Consider the following 22,821-nt stretch of genomic DNA (forward strand, 5'->3'; position numbering starts at 1 on the left):
GCTTATTATTTATTATCAAAGACAATCTTTAGTAGTAGTAATGTTCTTCTATCATTTGTAAATATTTTTGTTGTGTTACTTTGGTGACATCCTTGCAGAATCTGTTGTTAGAGAAGTGATAATATCAAATTCCCCTCCCCTCTTAAAAGGTCAGTTTAAACATGCATGTATAGGTCATAATCAAAACCAACAGCTAATTAGAGAACAATGGTTACAGTACTTTATTCGGTTGTGGGAAATATTTTACTACTCATAGCCCGTATTGTTTGTGCATTGTATTACAGATGGATATTTATAGCTCTTTGTAGATCACCAGAGTTTAGTTCATGAGGACTGGCATATCTAGGATATAGGCACATTTTTTCCTGCTCTAATTAGAGAAGAAAAAAAATTGAGCAAGTCATTAGAGCCTTCAAGAACATATTTAATTTGGCATATGATAATTTGTATGCTGTTTTTTCAGTGGAAGTCTGAACCGTAGTGCCCTTCTTTTGGGGGAAAAAACCCGCTTCTTCGAGGAATGTCCCTGTGGGTGCTCCACTTTAGGTGAATCTGCACCCTTGCTCTTGTAATCGGAGATTTTTAATAGCAGTGCCCTGTTGAGTTGCACATGTGTTGTCCCTGTTTCGCGCTATCTTAGGTGGTTACATAGCACTGTGCGACCAAACCTCCCTCAGTTCCTTCTGTATGGCTCTTGGCTTGAGACTGAGCAATTGACAGCACCTCTGAGCTTATCATAGTCTAGCTTTAACTTTAGAATACTGGTTAGTTATAGTTAATAGTTAATAGTCAATATTTTACTACTCCACCTCTTCCTCATTCATTCTTTCTTAAAATTTTTTTTATCTTTGGACTTTAATTTTCAGTTATTAGGATACCCCTTAGTGTGGTATAGTTACTCTCCCTCTTCAGAGAAACCTATTCTAAGGGGCATGCCCGGCTTCCCGAGTTTCAAACGTCACCTCAGTTGCCAGTCCTTACAGTGTGTCAGCTGCCTTGGCTAGACACACATACCACAAGAGTGCTCACACTACCACAATCTCAAGGCTCACGCTACGAAAGCAAGAGACCTGCACCTAAAAGTTTTCATGACAGGAAGTGGCTGCACCCAGCGTCCGATTCAGGATCACAGTCCCCTTCTGGGCATTTGTCTCTAACGGCGGCATCTGACAGAAGTTCTCCAACACCCTCTCAGAGAATGGAGCACTCCACCAAAAAGGCGACAAAGAAGCAGGTGCTGACCTCCCTTCCTCGTGAATCCGCCAAAAAGAGACATTCCCCAATCTGTCATACTCCATTGGTATAGACCACACCAAGACCGTCAACTTCTGAGGTAGTGGGATCATCCAGTACCCAGGGTACTGTGTGAGCCAAAGACCCTAAGTGGGCTGGCTTGGAAAAAGGCACTAAAGGGAAACCTACCATCCTTGTCTTGGTACTGCTGGAGATGCTCAAACATGTGGCACCAAGCAGCTTGGCAGCACTACAGTTTATGGTGCCACCTTCTGTCTCCACAGCTCATAGTGCATGACTGTTGACACCGACAACTGTGGTAAAGGCAGCGATACCACCGACAACACCCTCCTTGGTACCAGTGCTCTTGGTACTATAGCAATTTCTCTGCCATAAAGATCTTCTGGTCTCCCTGGCACTGGAATCTCCACTCCTTGGTACTGACCTCTCTCCAGCACACTTGGTACTGTGCCAACTTACCACCCCACCCAGATTAGCTCCTCCTTTACCCATTGATGTCAACGACGATGGTGATATAGGGGAAATATTGCCTTTCCACACAGCTACCAGACCAGGTCTGCCAAAGCACATGAATACCACCCCAGACCTGAAACTCAGGGATGGTACAGACACCCATGAATTCTGCCACCTATGCTATTTCCACCACAGTGGCCATACTGGGACCCATGGGCAACGTACCACCAACACTATCCTTAACTTCCCAGTCCACCCAAGGAGAGATTGAGGCATTCTCCATCACCCTCTGTACCTGGACCCTCTGAACCTCCAGAAGAGGCAGTAGAGGAATTGGAGAAGACTTCGGATCAAGAAGTCACACCAGCTGCCAATTTTTCATCCTCTTCTCTGGAAGAAGCTATCATGCCCCCACCACGCACAATGGAAGATGACTTTAAATAGGATTGCAGATTTCCTGGCAATACTGCTGGAAGAAGTGGTGGAGTCCCAACATAAGTTGCTGGATATTCTCCAGATTCAAGATTGCCTTCCCAATAAACAAGGTTCTAATGGATCGAGCCAAGACCATCTGGCAGACCCCAGCAACAATTCTTCCCACCTGCAAAAGAGTGGATAAAAAATGCTGTGTTCTTTCCAAGGGGATGGAATTTCTATTTTCCCACCCCACACCAAACTCTCTCCGGTGGTAGAGACCATGAACGAACTGGGGAGACAGTCCTATTCCAGATCCACCCCATATGACAAGGACTCTCTGGAAGCTACTGCCTCTTTGCCCCAGTGCAGATTTACCACTCCAGTCAATCTAATCACCACAAGTCAGCTCATAGACATTGGCCAGGATCTGCCTCCAACTCTTAGGGCACGTCAGTGATGAAATTTGTCGTCAAATATGCCAGATTGCACATGCGATGCTTGCAAGGCTGTCCCAGGACAGTATATATTCCACACAGACACAGCATAAACAAGCATCTTATGATGCCAACCAAAGTAAAAAATTATCCACAGTGGTGGACTCAACCACACAATGTTGGCACAGGAGTTCCCTTCATACAGACCCTTCCATCAGTGATACTCACAACAGACGTTTCTCTGCTGGGCGGGGAAGGGGAGAAGGCACACCTGCACAACCACATGATTCAAGGCTGCTGGCCCCCACTGGAATCAACACTGCACATAAACCTGCTGGAGCTGTGGGCAGTCCGCAGTGCATGCTCACACTTTCTACCCATGAACAGGGACAAGGTCATATAGGTTCTGATAGATCATGTCACTTTTATGTTTTATATAAACTGATAAGTAGGGGTATGGTCACACTTCTTGTGTGCAGAAGCCATGCTGTTACCCGGGATTCTTTCAACCCAGAGCGCTTGGTAACTTTTACTCTGTGCGAGGAGGTGTCAGGAAATAAATCAGGAGAGACACGGCCGTCCGACCGATAGATGGCTGGCACAAACAGGACAACATGAGTGCTTTTACTTGAAGCTAAACGTTACTAGTCTCAAGCACTTACACATGTCCGCAGCAAGATTAGTAAAACACCCCCAACCCTTGATAATTACCAAAGCTGAGTGTGGCTCTCGAGTGGCACAGCGGCAGTCCCTCTGCCTCTGGGGAACAGAAGATGCATCCAGAGGGAGAGACCCAGTCCCGAAGAGCCCCACAAACGAGTCTCCTTATTTATACATTAGTAATAGAATGACATATCCCTTAAGTAAGCAGTTTCAAGCAAGAGGTTCCTTCTGATTATTGATTAACCAGCTGTGGGTTTTCCCAGAACTTGCAGCCTTGAGACCTCAGTAGACATTCCTGGGGCATATCCTACTCTTTTAAAACACATATATCAGCAACTTCAACACAATTCTTATCAGGAAGGATGTGGGGTCAAGCTGCCCTTTCGGTGGCGCCCTAAACCCCTCTCCCCTCCTGCCTTGGTCAAGTTGGGACTTGCTTTTAACAGCTTGCTGACTAGGCTGTCTTTAACAGTAAGCCATACTGGTTTCAGGCACTTTACTGGTTTGCCAAAGTCTCCCCGTACAGTGCTACTGTGGAACTCCACAATACTGACATCTCAACCTCCTACTTACAGGATGCCAAAACACCACTACAGTTGCACTGAGCAGAAGATTTTACTAGGACCACAAGTGGGAAATGAACACCAGAGTACTACAGAGCATATTCAAACACTGGGGAATCTCAACTATAGACCTCTTTGTGACAACCCAAAATGCCAAGTGCCCACACTTTTGCTTTTCTCGTCAAATGGGATGCACCCCTATTGTACATCTTTTTCCCCGACCTCTCTCCTATTCCAGAGTCATACACAAGATCAGGACTGACAACACCAGAGTCATTTTGATAAATCCCTCCTCCGCCGTGGCCCAGATAAATGTGGTTTCCTTACCTCTTGAAGATGGCTGTGCGCCCACCATGCACTCTTTCCCTTCTACCACATCTCCGGTCTCAGGATGCAGGCCAGGTCTACCACCCAAACCTGGCAAGACTCCACCAGAAGGCATGACTACTCCATGATTCCAAGATAGTGAAATGACCTGTTCAGAGGAGGTAAGGGACATTCTTTTAAACAGCAGAAAGTCTGGCATATCTATCTGCACAATTGGAAGAGATTCTATACATGGTTCCAGAATAGACAAACAGTGGCAACTACCTCTCCTTTACTACTGGTACTGGACTACATACTGGAACTTAAGAAATCTGGTCACTCAATGAGCTCGATCAGAATATATTTCGCAGCAATCCTGGCGTTCAACACAAAGTGGACGAGTTCTCGTTCTTCATTCACCTGACCATTAAACGCTTTCTCAAGGGTCTTTATAACCTTTGCTCTGAAATATGAGCCCCTACTCCATCATGAGACCTCAGTCTGGTGCTGCGATGCATTACTGGACCACCTTTTAAACCATTAGCGACGTGTTTACTTCTCCATCTCATGATGAAGGTAGCCGTTCTCATTGCTATCACATCTGCTCGATGAGAAACGGGGCCCTCATAGCACCAACCACCATACATGATATTTTTTCAAAAAGAAAGTTACCCTAGGACCACACCCCAAATTTTTACATAAAGTAGTTTCCTCATTCCATTTGAATTAGCCATCCATCTCCCATCATTCTTCCCAGAACCTCACAGGAATAAACAAGAAGCAATGCTTCACACCCTGGATGTCTGAAGGGTGCTAGCATTTTACATTGAGAGGGCAAAGACTTTCAGAAAGTCACCAAACTTATTTCTTTCCATCATGTAATGATCTAAGGGAGATGCTGTATCCAAACAGGCTGTCTAAATGGCTCTCCAGCTGCATTGACTTTTGCTATTGCCATCAACAGCTACAACCCCCACCAGGGACTTGCACACACTTCAGCAGAGCACTGTCTGCCTCAGCAGCCTTCCTTAACAACGTGCCCATTATGGACAGCTGTAAATCAGCAATCTGAGCCCATACATTCATTATGCCATAGAGCAGCACATGTCATCAGACGCTTTGTTTGGACATACAGTTTTATCATCCACTACCACTGCAACTCCAGAGCCTCTCCCTTCCACCAAGAGGCACTGCTCTACAGTCACCGAAAGTGGAGCACCCACAGGGACACTCATCAAAGAATGAGAAGATTAATCACCCTGTGCAGTAACTGAGGTTCTTCGATATGGTTGTCCCTGTGGGTGCTCCACTACTCTCCCTTCTCCCCTCTACTTCAGAGGATTTTTTTCACACCATGGACTCTGCAGTAGAGAAGGAACTGAGGGAGGGCTGGTTGCACAGCGCTGTGTAACTGCCTGAGACTCCTTGAAACAGGGACAGTGCATGTGTGACCCAACCAGGCACTGCTACTAAAAATCTCCAATTGCAAGTGCTGGGGCGCAGAGTCACCTAAAGTGGAACACTCACGGAGACAACTATCTTGATAACCTCATCTACTGCACAAGGTGAGTAACCTTCTCTTAAGAAAAAAAAAAGTATACGTATATTTAGAATCTATTGTCTAGTCATTTTATGCTATAGAATGCAATAATGAAGAATAAGGGTGAAATGTTGTCAAGTATCAGAGGAGTAGCCGTGTTAGTCTGGATCTGTAAAAAATGACAGAGTCCTGTGGCACCTTATAGACTAACAGACGTATTGAAGCATAAGCTTTCGTGGGTGAATACCCACTTTGTCAGATGGATGTAGTGAAATTTCCAGAGGCAGGTATAAATATGCAGGCAAGAATCAGTCTAGAGATAACAAGGTTAGTTCAATCAGGGAGAATGAGGCCTTCTAGCAGTCGATGTGTGAATACTAAGGGAGGAGAAACTGCTTTTGTAGTTGGTTAGCCATCGCAGTCATTCACAGTCACAAAAAGCTGTAGGAGAACGCTTCAACCTCTCTGGACACACAATAGCAGATTTAAAGGTAGCAAAAAAAACTTCAGGGCCAGACTTCAAAGAGAAAATGCTGAGCTGCAGTTCATTTGCAAATTTGACATCAGCTCAGGATTAAACAAAGACTGCGAATGGCTAGCCAACTACAAAAGCAGTTTCTCCTCCCTTGGTGTTCACATCTCAACTGCTAGAAGAGGGCCTCATCCTCCCTGATTGAACTAACCTTGTTATCGCTAGACTGATTTTTGCCTGCATATTTATACCTGGAAATTTCCACTACATTCAACTAACAAAGTGGATATTCACCCATGAAAGCTTATGCTCCAATACGTCTGTTAGTCTATAAGGCACCACAGGACTCTTTGTCGGTGAAATGCTGGCTCTGTTGAAATCTGGCAAAATTTCCACTGATTTTTAGTAGGGCCAGGCTTTCACATTAGGTATTTAAAGCATTTAACTGATCAGTTTCCCTACATTAAAATATAGTTAGATGGGAAGGATGCTGCTTTTCCCCTTTGCCAAGTAACTCCTTTGTTTAGAGCTTATGGTGCTCCATCACATGGGTTCATTACTTGTAGGTGAGGTGCTTAGCCCATTATTTTGTTGTTGCACAGAAATGTGACAGAAAATGTAATAAGGCTTGGTGTCATTTATTTTGTAAAATTCTTTGAGGCCCTCAGAAGGAAGACATTATAGAAGTGCAAAATGTAATTATTAACAAATCCTAATAGTCTTTTCTCCTCTGTTCTTCATTGCTTATATCATTTCTCAAATAATTTCACCAGCACGAGTTTCATTATCCAGTTTTAGCGCAGTGGGTATTACTAAAACTTTTCGCACGTAGTGCTGTTCATCCATTCCATAACTGATCAGTTTCCCTACATTAAAATATAGTTAGATGGGAAGGATGCTGCTTTTCCCCTTTGCCAAGTAACTCCTTTGTTATGTAGCTCATTGTGTTATAATTTTCAACAACATATCACTATGTGAAACCTGTTTTGCCCAGTTATTAATTTTTTTATACTAACATTTGTTTTTGTAAGTTGTTTTAAATTGGCAAGACTTATCATTGTGCTTATGATAAGCACAATATTTGGGGTTTGAGCATTGGTCTGCTAAACCCAGAGTTGTGAGCTCAATCCTTGAGGGGGCCATTTAGGGATCTGGGGCAAACGTGTCTGGGGACTGGTCCTGGTTTGAGCAGGGGGTTGGACTAGATGACGTCCTGAGGTCCCTTCCAACCCTGATATTCTGTGATAAGACTTAATATAGTGTATTTAGAAATATGTTTCTTGGGATAAAGAAGTAGCTTTTGTTTTGATTTTGTGAGTCACAAAGGACAGCATATCAAAGCAGTTCTTGCTGTATGGAATGTAGACGTATTTGCAGTCTAGTCATATGTGTCCTGTAGATCTATAAGGTAGATCAAGCTGTCGGTTGAGAAATGTGGAAAATGCAGCACTGAAACAAGTATTTACTCATAAAACTAGCAACTGGATGGAGAAAATACTTTTTTAAAGTTTACCGAAAGAGGAAGCATTTAATACAGAAGATATTTATAATCTTTTATACTGTGATGGCAAGTATTAATTGCATGATTATTAGGTAATAACATGATGCTTTAATACTACCATGGTTTTCCATGGTCATGTGGCACAATTGCCCTGGGCTGATATTTAAATCATAGCACTTGTGTATATTAAAGAATCATAGTTTAAATCAGGGGTGTGCAAACTTTGTGGCCCGAGGGCCACATCTGGGAATAGAAATTGTATGGCGGGCCATGAATGCTCACAAAATTGGGGTTGCGGTGCAGGAGGGAGTGAGGGCTCTGGTTGGGGGTGTGGGCTCCAGGGTGGGATCAGAAATGAGGAGTTCAGTGTGCAGAAGGGGGCTCGGGCCTGGGTCTGGGGCAGGGGAGTGGAGTGCAGGGGAGGGCTCCGGCTGGGGGTGTGGGCTCTGGAATAGGGCTGGGGATGAGGAGTTTGGGGTGTTGGAGTGTGCTCTGGGCTGGGATCGAGGGATTCAGAGGGTGAGAGGGGGATCACGGCTGAAGCAGGGGGTTGGGGAGAGGCTCAGGGGTGCAGGCTCTGGTCAGCACTTACCTCCGGCTCCTACATGGAGGTGCTGCCAGGCAGTTCTGCATGCTGCCCTGTCCGCAGGCACTGCCCCTGCAGCTCCCATTGGAGCTCCAGAGGGTGTAATTGGAGCACATAGGAGCTGGAGGGGGACCATGACTTTTCTTTCAGGAGCCGTGTGGAGCAGCCCCCAGCCCTGCTCCCTGGCTGGAGCGCCGGAGGGGGGCCATGCCATGGCTTCCAGGAGCTATGTGGAGCAGTCCCCGACCCTGCTCCCTGGCTGGAGTGGGGCAAGCCCCAGACCCCACTCCCCAGTGGGAACTCAGGGGCTGGTTTAAAATGGCTGGCGGGCCAGATTCAGTCCGTGGGCCATAGTTTGCCCACCCCTGATGTAAATAGTTAGCTTTTAAAAGAGGGGATTTATCATTCACAGAAACTCTGTAAGGATTTCCTTATAGACATTCTCTTGCACTGTCCTGTAGAGCCCTGCAAATCTACAGATATCCATTTTATATCCATGGATCATTTTTGTGGATTGTGGATCAGATGCAGATACAAATTTTGTATCCACACAAAGGTCTGCTGTAATGGGGTGGTACGACACCTAATACAATGTCTCGCCCAGGATTTGCAGGAGGCCTGGCCACCTGCATGGAGGCCTTGGACCTCTCCTACAGCTGTGGTCTCCAGTGTCTGCAATGGAGCCATACTTGCAAGGTCCTCTTTTGGCTGCAGCTTCTATAGGGTTCACAGTATTTTTTGATGCCTTCTAGGAGGATGAAGGCACCAGAACCCTTTTTCTGCATGGAGTGGTCTTCCATACACAGATCGAAGCGGCAGCATGATGTTATACCTTCAAATAGAAATGTTTTTGCTATTGTTTACATTGTTTATCTTAGAACATTTGGATTTTTCCACTGTTTGCTTTTCCTTTTTTTGAAGGATTAGAAAGGGTGTCTCGAATCTGTCTCTCCACTTCTCAAAGTAGTCTTCTTGTATTTTCATATAGTATTTGTCTTTTATCTAGACCAGCACATAGCCAGGTTTCATTGAAATTTCGGCAGCCATAGTTGTACATAGAGGACATATAAATGTAAATAATAAGATTGCAAATGTCCTTCAGATGTTGGCAAGCGTAGGCTCTTATCTAACTAATGGCATTTAAGAATAATATTCATCAACTTCTGATATACTCAGACACATGAAATATGAGCAGAACTTCACTAATCTGCACACTTTATAATACACACAAACATTAGTGGTCTTTGCACTCTTCTCAGAAAATATATAAATAGATGAGCACTGTACTATGGTCTCATTACTAAGAATTTATTTTTTACAAAATATTTGAGCAGTGCATGTTCTTGCACATTATTATATATCAGAAAAAAAGATGTGTCAGAATAAAGGAACAAGGTATATTTTATGATTCAGGGATCCTGAATTAATTTATTATTTTGCTTAAATTCACACAATTCAGTAGTTTGGAACAGGGGAGGAATAGCTTAGTGGTTTGAGCATTGGCCTGCTAAACCTAGGGCTGTGAGTTCAGTCCTTGAGGGGGGCCATTGAGGGATATGGGGATTAGTCCTGCTTTGAGCAGGGGTTGGACTAGATGACCTCCTGAGGTCCCTTCCAGCCCTGATATTCTGTGATTCTAATTAGGTAAAAAAATGCTGCCATATCTTATATTTTGAGATCTTGAAAAATTCCAGACTATTGTGCAAACTATGTAAAAAGGAATCCCTTCGCGCACCACTGAATCAGCTTCTGTTAAAGTGAATTATGGCAGATGTTTAGCAGTGCTGAGAAGCTCTATATAATATTTTTAGGGCCGTAAATTAAGAATTTAAGAATTTAAGAATCTCCAATGCTGGTGGTGGGGAAATTTACTTAGGCAAAATGAAATATTCAAAGTAAAATTTAGCCAAGAAAATGACAATCATTCTTATTTTGGGTGTTATAATGCCTGCGAGTAGTTATGAACTTCAGTTTTCTGATTCTTCCAGGAGACAGTATCTTGTGAATACAGGGCTAACATCATGCTACAAATAGTAAATGCCTCCTGTAACTCCTTTTCTATTACTATTTTTATTATTTTATTTTAATTGACATCAACCAATATATAAGGATATAAAATGAAGATCAATAGTGTTATCAAATCATGAAATTAATTGAGCAAGGATAGTTTTTATTGTAACTCCTTATTTTATTTTTTAAATGCCTTGTTGAAATATTTGTTTGCTATGTTAAGAGATCCTGTTTCAAAAAGCTACCAATTCCTAAAGAATTAGTGATAGAGGAGAGGGAAGCAAGAACAATTCATATTCATTTGTAACACACTTCTGATGTAAGCATATTTAGCGTTTAGAGAATGCCATTCTGTAGCTTGTATGTCTCTTTGAAGAAAATTAATTCTTCGGTTGCATTAAAAGCAATTCCCTTTTTTGTGTGCAGTTTTGACGACATTCTGTGCCTTGCTGATTCCTCATCCCTGTCTGATATCACCCTAGATGGCAATCCTATAGCTCAGGAGACATGGTACAAGAGCACTATTCTCCATCATATGATGCAGCTCCGCCAGTTAGATATGAAGAGAATCACGGTAAGGAACTTTCTGAAAAAGTATTCATCAGATGCTGTAAGCATTAAAATTGGCAAATAGGATTGCTAGGTTCTATGTATGGAAAAAATTGTACATTATATCTGCCTCTGAATTCAGATGAAACTTGAATATTACAATATTGTAACTTGTTTTTGTTCTGTGCTACATGAGTTTGTATTTTTCTTGCTTAACTCATTTATTTTTATTAAACCATTTTAAAATGTTTTTCTTCACCCATACTGTGACAGCTGTCCCATGACAACAGTGAAGAATATCAGAGGTGTTTTCTTCTAAACGTTGAACAAAGAATGTTATTACAATAAGGAAAATATATTATCACTAAAACTACTGACTCCTTGGTTCAATATAGTGCTTCTGCCTAGAACCTTCCCCATCCTAGTCGTTCTTGGCTTCCTTCTGCAGATTTAAGTAACAGTACGTGTCCTCACAAACACTATACTGGTGAGTTATCACCTGTTGGAAAAACAAGCCCTCTGTTAATACCTTTAACTAACAAGGCCCACATCTTTGAGTTCGTCAGCACTGTTATGTCTGATCTCTGCCAACTTTTTGTTCCATAGTTGTCTTAAGATCCACAGTATTGTTATGCACTCAAGTCCCCCCTACCCTCCCCAAAACCATGAGATTGGTTTAAAATCATGAGATTTATTTATATCATTCTTGTTATGTGCCTTCTGGTTTTTGAGTCTTAAGGTTTCACATTTTCAAGCTTTTCCCACAATCATCAGGACTAAAAATTCACTTTTTTTTTAAATGAAAGCTGAGTTTCTCACATATATGACTTCAGGAGCTAGGTCTGTAAGAAAAATACCAAATGTCATGAAGCTCATGACAAAATTGCGTGGGCAACACTGAATTCAGGTGTTCGGAGTGGCAACAGCATGTTGCACGGGTATACAGTGGGCAATATCTAGCTTGGTGTTTCTGAGTGGATGAGTTTACTTCACACTAACAGGAAAGGTCATTGTCCAGCTTCACTTGTTGAACAGACCAGAACTCTACTTGGATTGTAATTTTTTCTCCTTTATTGTATGGCCCATCTGAATATCCTGAATTCCCCAGTCTTGCTTCGCCTTGCAGACAAGTAATAGACCTGTCATTGCTCTTTTAGAAATTCCTTCATTTCTTCTGCAAGAAAATTGAAGCTATTTGTCTGAAAATTATATATATACTGCATATTCCCCTTCATTTCTGTCTGGCATGTCATCTCTGCTGGCAAAGGTTTTCATTGAAATGAGAGCAGAGGCTAAGGGTAACATTTTTTAAAAGCACCTAAGTCCTGTGAGACTTAGGTTCCTAAGTCATGTATGGACTGTGAAAATATTACCCTTGGGCTGCAAGTGTATATCTCTTGTCCACACTAGGAGACCAGTTCCAGTTAAGAAAAACAAACCTATCCAATTGTTTAACCTGTAGATAAATCCCATCCCAAGAGCAAGTCTTCAGCTCTTCCCCCGTCAGACTTCAGTTGATAAAATGAACTGAACCTTTTTGGATGAAACACTTTGTAAGTTTTTTTTTTTCCTCTCTTCTCTCTCAAAGCAGGAAAATGGCCCTTCTCTGCCATCTACCATTGAGAAAAGTAAATCGAAGATATCTTTTGTACAACAGTTTGCAGATATGTAAAAAAAATGTCTAAACTTGAATATGGTGCAGCTTTATAAGTAGGCGTCACAGAATTCATTTTTTTTTGTAATTTTGATGTTTTGGTTTTAAGCATTTTTTTGTTTTTAATCTATATACATTTTCATAGTTGCAAGAAATTATGGGGTTTGTGTAATGGTGTGTACAAACCTAACACCGGGCCCAAAGGAGCTAAAGGGCAATACTGGGCCCAGGTAGTCCTGCCCCTCCAGGCCTACAGAGCATGCTCTGGCTGGAGGTACAGGTTAAAAAGAAGCTCAGAAATCCAGGCAAAGAGAGGGAGAGCAAACAGTCTGAGGGACAGGCAGGCCCTTCTCTTGAAAGCCATACTGGAGGCTGAGCTTGACATGGACCCGTGGTGCTGGTGAGCCCCACAGATGGTGTTTTCTATAACCTACCTCTCGCCCACATCTATTTTTGAGAACCAACAGGTCCTGAGAGGCTCTGCTCATTTGAACTCTGTTAAACTTCTGATTGTTTGAACTTTAGAGGACCATGCCCCAAGCTGAAGGAGCAGATAAATAGGAAGTGGTCTAGGGTGGCAGACTTGGGTTCTCTGTGTGGAGGACTTGGCTAGTGCTGTTTTCCACAGGGCCCTGGGCTGTGATCCCATGGAGAGGATTGGCCCTGGTTCCCCTACCACATCCTGCTTGAGAACTAGGCCCATAGGTGGGCTGAGGCCACGACGCCTCTGGGGTAGGACCAGGCATGTCTATCCGTCCCCACCCCTTTTTCTGCAACTAGTGACTGGAAACCAGGTACACTAAGCCCTAACCCACCCAGCCGCCCTGAACACCCTATTACCGGGTGGTCAGACAACAAAGGAGTTAGGCAGTAATTATTTAATGACAGTGGGTGGTGAGATTCAAAAAGTTAAAGCTTTATAACTGATAAAACACAAATTGTAAACATCGTGTCAAAATATACAAAGTAAGTATCCTTAAATCAAACTCTAATAAATTCTCAAGCAGCATTTTTCTTACTTTGCCTATATATAAATTTTGATTATTATCTATGAAAATAGTTTGTGTTGATTTGTGTGCATACGGTGAATTGACGTTTACTGACATTTACTAAAAAAAAATCTACTCCTTCTAAGCCTACTTACTGTGGAGGAGTTAACCAGAAAGAAATATATGGACTGTGCATGTATGTAATTTGCCCTTCCAACAAAATCTGTTAAGTACAATACATATATTTTAAAAAGCTTTGCCATGGTTCCCAGCTCTAAATGTAGACTTAACGGTTAAATATTTCAAGTAAAACTTCTTTGCCTCTCTTTATTGATATCCTAAAGACTTCTGTGGCTTGAAATGAACACAGCTATTATTGCTTGAAAAATTTTCCAGAATAGGGAATTGGTTCTATTTTATTCAGAATGGAATTCCCTCCTGGTACTGTTACATTTTTTCATTGAGAGACCTTCCACCTGTGAAGTGTTTTAGCACTGGTAGGGCAATACTGTAGAAAGACCCCAAAACAAAATCTCCCTCGCAGCTCTGAGAAAAACAAACTTCTCAGGAATTTCCTAATAAATTATTAGAAGAAATAATCCTGTCCCTTAATTCACATAATTTAGGAAACTTAGAGGCTAGTATCAAAAATAATGGAAGATGCACCTTTTTAATCAAATACCATTTTTACAAAGAACAGTTGTAGATCAGGAAAACTTAAAAAAAAAAAAAAAAAAAAGATTGGCTTCTCTATCTTCTGAGGAGGCATGTCTTTGTTCATTCCTGTTTTACATCAAACCAAAATGCTATAACTTCCATTAGTGAGCAGCATGTTATCTCCAAGATACTGATGATATGAACTTATTGGGTATTAGAAGTGTACTGTTTTATATTTTCTATGCATTCAGTCTTCTTATGAGTTTATAGTATCCCAGGCCATTCTTCAGATCTTTATGACTTAGGTAGTGTTACCAGATTTGCTTGTTACTTTGGGGTATGCTCATTTATTTGGGTTACTCTTCGGGGGGAGGGGAGGGGAAGGTCTATAATTCTATCAATGTACTGCTTGTGTCACTTGTGTTTTCCATATGGAGCTCTACTTCTCCCTTCTGCAAGTCTCCCCCAATGGAGCTATCCTGCCGGACCTAGGTTCCTTAGGGCTGGGTTCCTCCAGCCCCAGAACCGAATGAACACCCACACATACATTAACAGAGCAAGTCTGAGTGAATCGGGTCAAGCAGCACTTTCAAACTGCCTCCCTTATGTGTCCCAGATTCCGCACGTCACTGTCCCCACTCTCACATCACAATTGTACTGGTAGTAACCTACTTGATGAGCAAACCCCACAGTATTTTGGGCGCTGCAGGGATCTTTAGCTCAGGTAAAAGAAGCATTGCTCCAGAGTAAATGGGGGAAGCTAAAAACACAAAAGATAAATGTTCAGCAAGAGAGAGAGAAGAAGCCAGCTTAACTGTAAGAGTTATTTATTGAATAATAGTGATAACTGCACAAGGAAGGCTAAAGCAACATAGCATACCTTATTTAGGGTTAATACCTAAGGTAGAAAGGAAAACCGAGGGGGGGGGGGATCTCACCCACTCCAGGAGGCTTGAACTGGTCGGAGTTCCCAGGTGATGGTGGTAGCTCAGGGTCTTGAGTGCTGGAGACAGGCAGAGTCCCCAGCACGATCAGTCAAGAGAAGATGGAGTCCCAGTGGAACTGATGCAGAGTTTGGGTCTATGCATCAGAACACTTACTTGAACATAGATAGGCATCATGAGTCAGACAGGCTAGATACTGCACCCTGGTTCCCCAAGAACACAGAGCTGACTGGTATCAGTAGTTGTATTTTATTTAGTTCTAATATATTAACGTATGTTCTTGAACATAAATGTATACCTATATAAGATATTTGTTACAGATTTTTAAACAGAACTCTCTGTTTGGAATATTTTTATATAAGACATGCTATGGAAATATGGGTGGACAGCTGTCCTCAACTAGCTAAGCTAGTTCACAGTCTCGAAGTTATAATTGGTTTATCCTTGGCACTGGATATTCAGGTAGTGGCATTCACTAGAAGCACCTCTGTGAATAATAATAATAATAATAATTAATAATAAACATACAACAAATAAAATAAAATAACCCTAAAACACAAGCAGAACGTGCATCCCAGTGTGCTGTATTTATCATTCTATTCAGAGCTCATTTGTAATGTTCTCCAGCATGCCCTACCTCATGGCAATGGGTTCAGCTGCAATTAGTATTTGGAGTGCTACTATCAATGTTTTGCCATATTAGCATCAGGGGCAGCTGCTAGCATGGTAGACCTACAGATATAGTCACCTTCTTGTTTGTATACAACCTTTAATATAAAACTTTGGATGAGGGTAACAAAAGGACACAGTAATAAAATGCAAAAATAAGAATCAACAAGGAAATACAAAGAAATCACCAGGGCTGTTACAGAGTGAAAAGTACACCTGCATCCTCAAGGGTGAGAGTGATTGTCTGGACCTGCAGGGAGGGAAAGGACTGTTGCCCCTTTAAGGAAAGTGCTGTTAGTCATTTAATCATGCTGTTAATAGAATACCATTTATTTAAATATTTTTGGATGATTTCTACATTTTCAAATATAGTGATCTCAGTCACAACACAGAAACGAAGTGTACAGTGCTTGTGGACGTAATTTAAAGTATATTATACTCTATCTCATTTTCCGTCAGATACTGTGGTAATAGCTTAGTAGTAGTGAAGTTTAATAGGATAAGTATGTCATGAAGTTCTTGTTTATTTCATCTTAAAATAAGCAACTATCCTGTTGCTTTGCGTGCTTTCACATTACTTAAAGCTTAAAATGAATTGTTGTATTTGTACAGTAGTTTTAACATATCAAGATGATTTCTTGAGCTTGCCTAAATTCTCTGTTAGTGTCTTAAGTTTCTGAAAAATGAAAGTGAAAAGTTAAGTCTGATATTTCTTACAGGGCCTTTCTATTTTAGAGGGGACCCTTCCCCCCCCCCACCAAAAAAAACCCCCTTTTCTCTGACAGTTTTGGAAGATACTTTTGTATAAACACTTCAGGGGGTTATGAATTAAATAAAATTACTGTATATACTCGATCATTAGCCCATTTGTTTATAAGCTAAGCCCCCAAGATGGTTAGGTAAAAATAGCAAAAACTGACCCTTTCATAAGCCGACCCTATATTTCAGGGGTTGGCAAACTTTGGCTCCTGGCCCGTTAGGGTAAGCTGCTAGCGGGCTTGGATGTTTTGTTTACCTGGAGCATTCACAGGCACAGAGCCCCTCAGCTCCCAGTATCCGCAGTTTGCCGTTCCCAGCCAATGGGAGCTGCAGGAAGTGGCCCCGCAGCTCCCATTGGCTGGGAACGGCAAACCGCGGACACTGGGAGCTGAGAGGCTCTGTGCCTACAGACACTCTAAGAGGTCCATTGGTAGAAATGCATGAAGAGATCAAATTACACAGTAGCGGACTAACACCAGTGCTATAATACTATCATTCATTGTATTTTTCTGATTGACTTGTAAGGCATAGCATTTTGTGAAATGTGTGGGTCAAATGTCATGCTGATCTGCAGCACTGCTCTTTCAGTATTCGTTTCAGGCCAATCTAGTCCACTAAACAAAGCCTTTGGAACTTTAAAAGGCTGCAGTATTGACATCAATAAATGGGTCGGCAAACTTTGGCTCCCAGCCTGCCAGGGTAAGCCGTTGGTGGGACGTTTTGTTTGCGTGGAGCATCTGCAGGTATGGAGATGGCTCCCTCCCATTGGCTCCCTCTGGCCGCGGTTTGCAGTTCCCAGCCAATGGGAGCTGCAGGAAGGGACATGCCACTTTCCACAGCTCCCATTGGCTGGGAATGGTGAACCGCAGCCACAGGGAGCTGAGGGGCTCTATGCCTGCAGACACTCCAGGTGAACAAAATGACAACGTATTAAATATTCAATTCAATGATTCCATAGAGTTGAAAATCATCACATTTTGGTGTAGACCTGTTTATAAGCTGACCCCCGCTCTTTGATGTGTCACTTTTTTATCAAAAATGTTCAGCTTATGAATGAGTATATACGGTAAGTTTAAAAAATATGCTTCTCAAGTGTTTGTGTTGGAGAACCTCTTTGCTTTTCACTTCATAGCTAACATTTCTTTGTTACTTGGAAAAAATGTGTTCTAAAAATACTGTGCTATGAGAATATTTGGATTTCTGTAAACAAGGAACATTTAACCTAATATGGCTCTACTGTTATTTAATTGTCCTGATGCAAGACAAACATTACCAAATGCCTGTATTTAGGGACAAATATGTGGTTTCTTAAGCATTTGTAAGTAGCAATGTTATATGAAAAATATAGTTAATATAGTCTAGTGAACGGTCTACAGAAAATACCCTTTGCTTTCTCTCTTTTTAATTCTAGTTAAATCACTGGAACAAAAGGGGGCAGGAACAGTTTAACTATTAAAATGAATCTTTTGGACTATGATTCAGACATAAATTGAATACGACAGACTCATTTTATTTGTATTTTACTTACCAAAAAAAATTGTGTAAAATTAATTGCCTGCAAAAGGTACTCTCAAATATTTCCAATTACAATGTTGGGATGTAATGAAATAATATGTTATGAATGCCCTCTGACTAAGAAGAGTACTTAACATATATACAGAATGTTACATTTTTCAAAGCATTGTATGAATGTTAATCTGTAGAAAACACCAAATTTAGTGCTTTATTATCTTCTATATTTTCATTACAGGAAGGTGTACATTTCCTGATAGTAGTTAAAAGAAAAAAAACTGGCTTTGTATAGTGTTTAGTTTTGTTTTAGTGGTGAATTTATTTGTAGAAACATTGTGAAAATATACCAGATAATCTAATATTTTGGTATTAGAATTACAGTCTGCAGAAGTGGTGGGAGAGGTGAAGAGAAAAACAGAGGTCTACAGCAAATAAGTTTATTCATAACTGACAGCCTTTGATTAGTCCAGTCATAAATGTTCTGTATTAGAACCAATATTTACTGGGGAGTAGATTCTCAGAGGCATTTTATGTTCCAGCTTTGTACTCTGCAGGATTTTTATCAACACTTACCTCTTAAGTGCCTAATCCAACCTATTAAAGTCAATGGAAGCACTCCCATTGCCTTTAATGGGAGTCAGATCTGTCACCTAAAGAAAACAAGAGCTATTCACCTCCAACTTTACAACATTTTTCTTATCCCAAAACTTTGATTGTTATATCTTATTGGACTTGTTCTGGGAAGTGATTAGCACAAGTAACTCTCACTGCGAGTTGAGGAGACTTGTAACCTGTTAGGATCAGGTCTTTAGGCTGCTTGAAGGACAGGGGCCATTTCAGATTGTGAGGGAGGGGTTGGCCAACTTTAACTGAGATTCCAGGGGCTACATTTTAGGCATCTGAAAACTTTAGCATTTTTTTGCAGATAATAAGTTAGAAATTAGCTGACAAGAGCACTGTATCTAATTCCCATATAAAAAAAGTAGGGCTGTCAAGCAATTAAAAATTAATTGTGATTAATCGCATGATTAAAAAAATAATCGTGATTAATTGTGCTATTAATAATAGAATACCGTTTATTTAAATATTTTTGGATGATTTGTTTTCAAATATAGTGATTTCAGTTACAACACAGAATGCGAAGTGTAGAGTACTCAATTTTATTACATATATTTGCACTGTAAAAAACAAAAGAAATAGTTTTCAGTTCACTTAATACAAGTACTGTAGTGCAATCTCTTTATCATTAATGTTGAACTTACAAATGTAGAATTATGTACAAAAAACCCCTGCATTCAAAAATAAAACAACGTAAAACTTTAGAGGCTACAAGTCCAATCAGTCCTCCTTCTTGTTCAGCCAATCGCTCAAACAAGTTTGTTTACATTTGCAGAATATAATAGATTCATAGACTTAAGGTTAGAAGGGACCATTATGGTCATCTAGTCTGACCTCCTGCACAACACAGGCCACAAAATCTCACCCACCCACTCCTGTAACAAACCCCTAACCTATGTCTGAGTTATTGAAGTCCTTAAATCGTGGTTTAAAGACCTGAAGGTGCAGAGAATCCTCCAGCAAGTGACACGTGCCCCATGCTGCAGAGCAGGGCCGGTGCAAGGATGTTTCGCGCCCTAGACGAAACTTCCACCTTGCGCCCTCCCCCCTCCGCGCCCCCACCCTGAGGCGCCCCCCCTGCGGTAGCTCCCCCCTCCACCCTGAGGTGCCCCTCCTTGCGGCAGCTCCTCACCCTCCGCCCTGAGGCACGCCCCTGCCATAGCTCACCCCTGCCCCTCCTCCTCCCCGAGCACACTGTGGCTGCTTCACTTCTCCTGCCTCCCAGGCTTGCCACACCTAAGCTGATTGGCGCCGCAAGCCTGGGAGGTGGGAGAAGTAAACCAGCCATGGCGTGCTCGGGGAGGAGGAGGGGCAGAAGTGAGCTGGGGCGGGGAGTTCCCCTGCATGCTGCCCCCCTTACTTGCTGCAGGCGGCCTGTCCCGCGCTCCCCTGCCTAAATGCCGGGGGTGTCCAGAGCAGCCGAAGATCTGGCTGCCACAGTCACTGCCGAAGAAAATGGCGCCCCCAAACTCCCTAGGTCGCCTAAATGGTTGCACCGGCCCTGCTGCAGAGGAAGGTGAAAAACCTTAGCCTCTTAGCCTTCCTTAGCCTCTGCCAATCTTCCCTGGAGGAAAATTCCTTCCTGACCCCAAATGTGGCAATCAGATAAACCCTGAGCATGTGGGCAAGACTCACCAGCCAGCACCGAGGAAAGAATTCTCTTTAGCAACTCAGATCCCACCCCATCTAACATCCCATCACAGACCATTGGGCCTATTTACCTGCTAATAATCGAAGATCAATTAATTACCAAAATTAGGGTATCCTATCATACCATCCCCTCCATAAACTTATCAAGCTTAGTCTTGAGGCCAGATATGTCTTTTGCCCCCACTACTCCCCTTGGAAGGCTGTTCCAGAACTTCACTCCTCTAATGGTTAGAAACCTTCATCTAACTTCAAGTCTAAACTTCCTATTGTCCAGTTTATAGCCATTTGTTGCTGCCTGCTTCTTAATTACGTCTCCTGAAAGTAAGAACAGGTGTTTGTATGGCACTGTTGTAGCCAGTGTCTCAAGATATTTACATTCCAGATGCACTAAAGATTCATATATCCCTTCATGCTTCAACCACTATTCCAGAGGACTGCATCCATGCTGATGGCGAGTTCTTTCTGATAATGATCCAAAGCAGTGTAGACCAATGCATGTTCATTTTCATTGTCTGAATCAGATGCCACTAGAAGAAGGTTGATTTTCTTTTTTGGTGGTTAGAGTTCTGTAGTTTCTGCATTGGAGTGTTGCTCTTTTAAGACTTCTGCAAGCAAGCTCCACACCTCATCCCTCTCTGATTTTGGAAGGCACTTAAGAGTCTTAAACCTTGGGACCAGTGCTGTAGCTATCTTTAGAAATTTCACATTGGTACCTTCTTTGCATTATGTCAAATTTGCAATGAGTGTTCTTAAAACAAACAACATGTGCTGGGTCATCATCTGAGACTGCTATCACATGAAATATATGGCAGAATGCAGGTAAAAAGAGCAGGAGACATACAATTCTCCCCAAGGAGTTAAGTGACAAATTTAATTAAAGCATGTTTTTTTAATGAGTGTCCTCTGGATCCATGGCCGAAGCATGAAGAGGCATATGAATCTTTAGTGCATCTAGCACGTAAATATCTTGCAATGCCAGCTACAATGGTGCCATACGAATGCCTGTTCTCACTTCCAATTGACTCTGTAATTAAGAAGTGGGCAGTATTATCGCCTGTAAATGTAAAATAACTTGTTTCTCTTAGCGATCAGCTGAACAAGGAGGACTGAGTGAACTTGTAGGCTCTAAAGTTTACATTGTGTGTTTTTTGAGTGCAGTTATGTAACAAAAAAACCTACATTTGAGAGCTTTTTCATGATAAAGAGATTGCATCACAGTACTTGCATGAGGTGAATTGAAAAATATATTATTTTTTATTAAAAATGACAAACAAAATGGTAAAGTGGGCAATGTACACTTTGTATTCTGCGTTGTAATTGAAATTGATATATTTGAAAATGTAGAAAACATCCAAAAATATTTAAATTTCAATTGGTATTCTATTGTTTAACAGTGTGATTAATCACAGTTAACTCACACGATTTATCGACAGCCCTGAAAGAAAAAATATATACAAACACCAATTAAAGCTATATTTTAAGATTATGTGTAAATTTAGAACAGAAAACCACATCTGAAAAGCGGAGTTCTTTCAACCTCCAGCAGTGTGTGTGTACATGCGGGACTGTTTCAACTAAAGAACTGGCACCATGAACTAATAAATTTCCCCCTGAAGTGAAGAGTGCCATGAGAAAGTGGATTATGGGATTTGTAGGAACAGGTTGGGAGAAATCAGCAAAATAAACATGACTTGTCGAACTTCACATTTTAGATATGTGTATTTAGGGTTGCGAGATTTCGACTGCATTAATTGCCCAAAGACACTTAAAATCTAGGCCCTCCACTGTTCAGTCTTTTTCCTCTGGTACTTTCAGGTGTGGTAGTGTAGGGGGAGAGAGGTCCAGTCATGATGTCATTTTCCCCTTTTATATCTTCTTCCAACTTGCAGGAAAGCTCTTTTGCTGTAACCTGGGTCAAACAGTTCCCATTGTGTAGTGCTGTCTCTGATAGGTTTCTGTTGTACACAGTTCCTGGGGTAATCCTTCTGCTTGTGTGCGTTTCCTCAATAAGCCATTAACATGGTTTGGCCTTTTTTATCGTTGTACCTGAAAGGCTGCTTGTGAGTGTTCTCAACCTCACGACATGTTTTAGTAGCACATACATACCATAACTTCACATACAATGATAGCATATGTGATCCAAAGAGATATTAATGTCTGGCAGATCAAGACTTTTAGAATGAGGCATGCTTTGTGCAAAATATATCCTAATTATATGACAGTGATGAATATGTGGGTGCCAGGGTGTCTCAGACATGTGAAGGTGAGGGGCAGATCATGATGAAATCTGTAGCAAGCATCTTCCGACCAAAGCATGGAGCTTCAGAGCTTCCTTCTCCCAACCACTCCTTGATCATGTTTGTTTCAGGAATGAAAACATGCAGCAGAAGCTACTAGTTCTGCTATTGGCTCTGACAGATATACCTCTGCATTCTTTTTGCTGAGCAAATAATAGGCCAGTGAGGTGAGGGGAGCGACTACTCCTGACTGGTGAGGACGGGGGGAGTGGAGTGAGCAACGTCTCTCCCAGCTTGTGGTATGAAACTCAGGGGGCTGGAACCTTCCCCTGCCCCCTCCCATGGCACCCCTGTTTGAGTAGCAGTTTTTTTAAGTATCTGAGT

The 22,821-nt window shown here is 41.8% G+C and overlaps 2 protein-coding genes across 4 annotated transcripts in view; both read left to right on the forward strand.

Annotated features, from left to right (window-relative positions):
• ADAL (adenosine deaminase like) overlaps positions 1-22,821 on the forward strand; it is a 168,065-nt gene that overhangs the window by 107,392 nt on the left and 37,852 nt on the right. The gene's annotated exons all lie outside the window — the stretch shown is intronic.
• The window catches only part of LRRC49 (leucine rich repeat containing 49), a 123,995-nt gene that overhangs the window by 50,677 nt on the left and 50,497 nt on the right, over positions 1-22,821 (forward strand). For all 3 annotated transcript variants that reach the window (XM_050967955.1, XM_050967956.1, XM_050967957.1), the window contains one exon: positions 10,626-10,773. In XM_050967955.1, coding sequence (XP_050823912.1) covers positions 10,626-10,773 — 148 coding nt within the window. The remainder of the gene's footprint in view (positions 1-10,625; positions 10,774-22,821) is intronic.

Source organism: Gopherus flavomarginatus, chromosome 9, assembly GCF_025201925.1.
Source record: "Gopherus flavomarginatus isolate rGopFla2 chromosome 9, rGopFla2.mat.asm, whole genome shotgun sequence".
In the NCBI taxonomy this organism is placed as follows: Eukaryota; Metazoa; Chordata; order Testudines; family Testudinidae; genus Gopherus; species Gopherus flavomarginatus.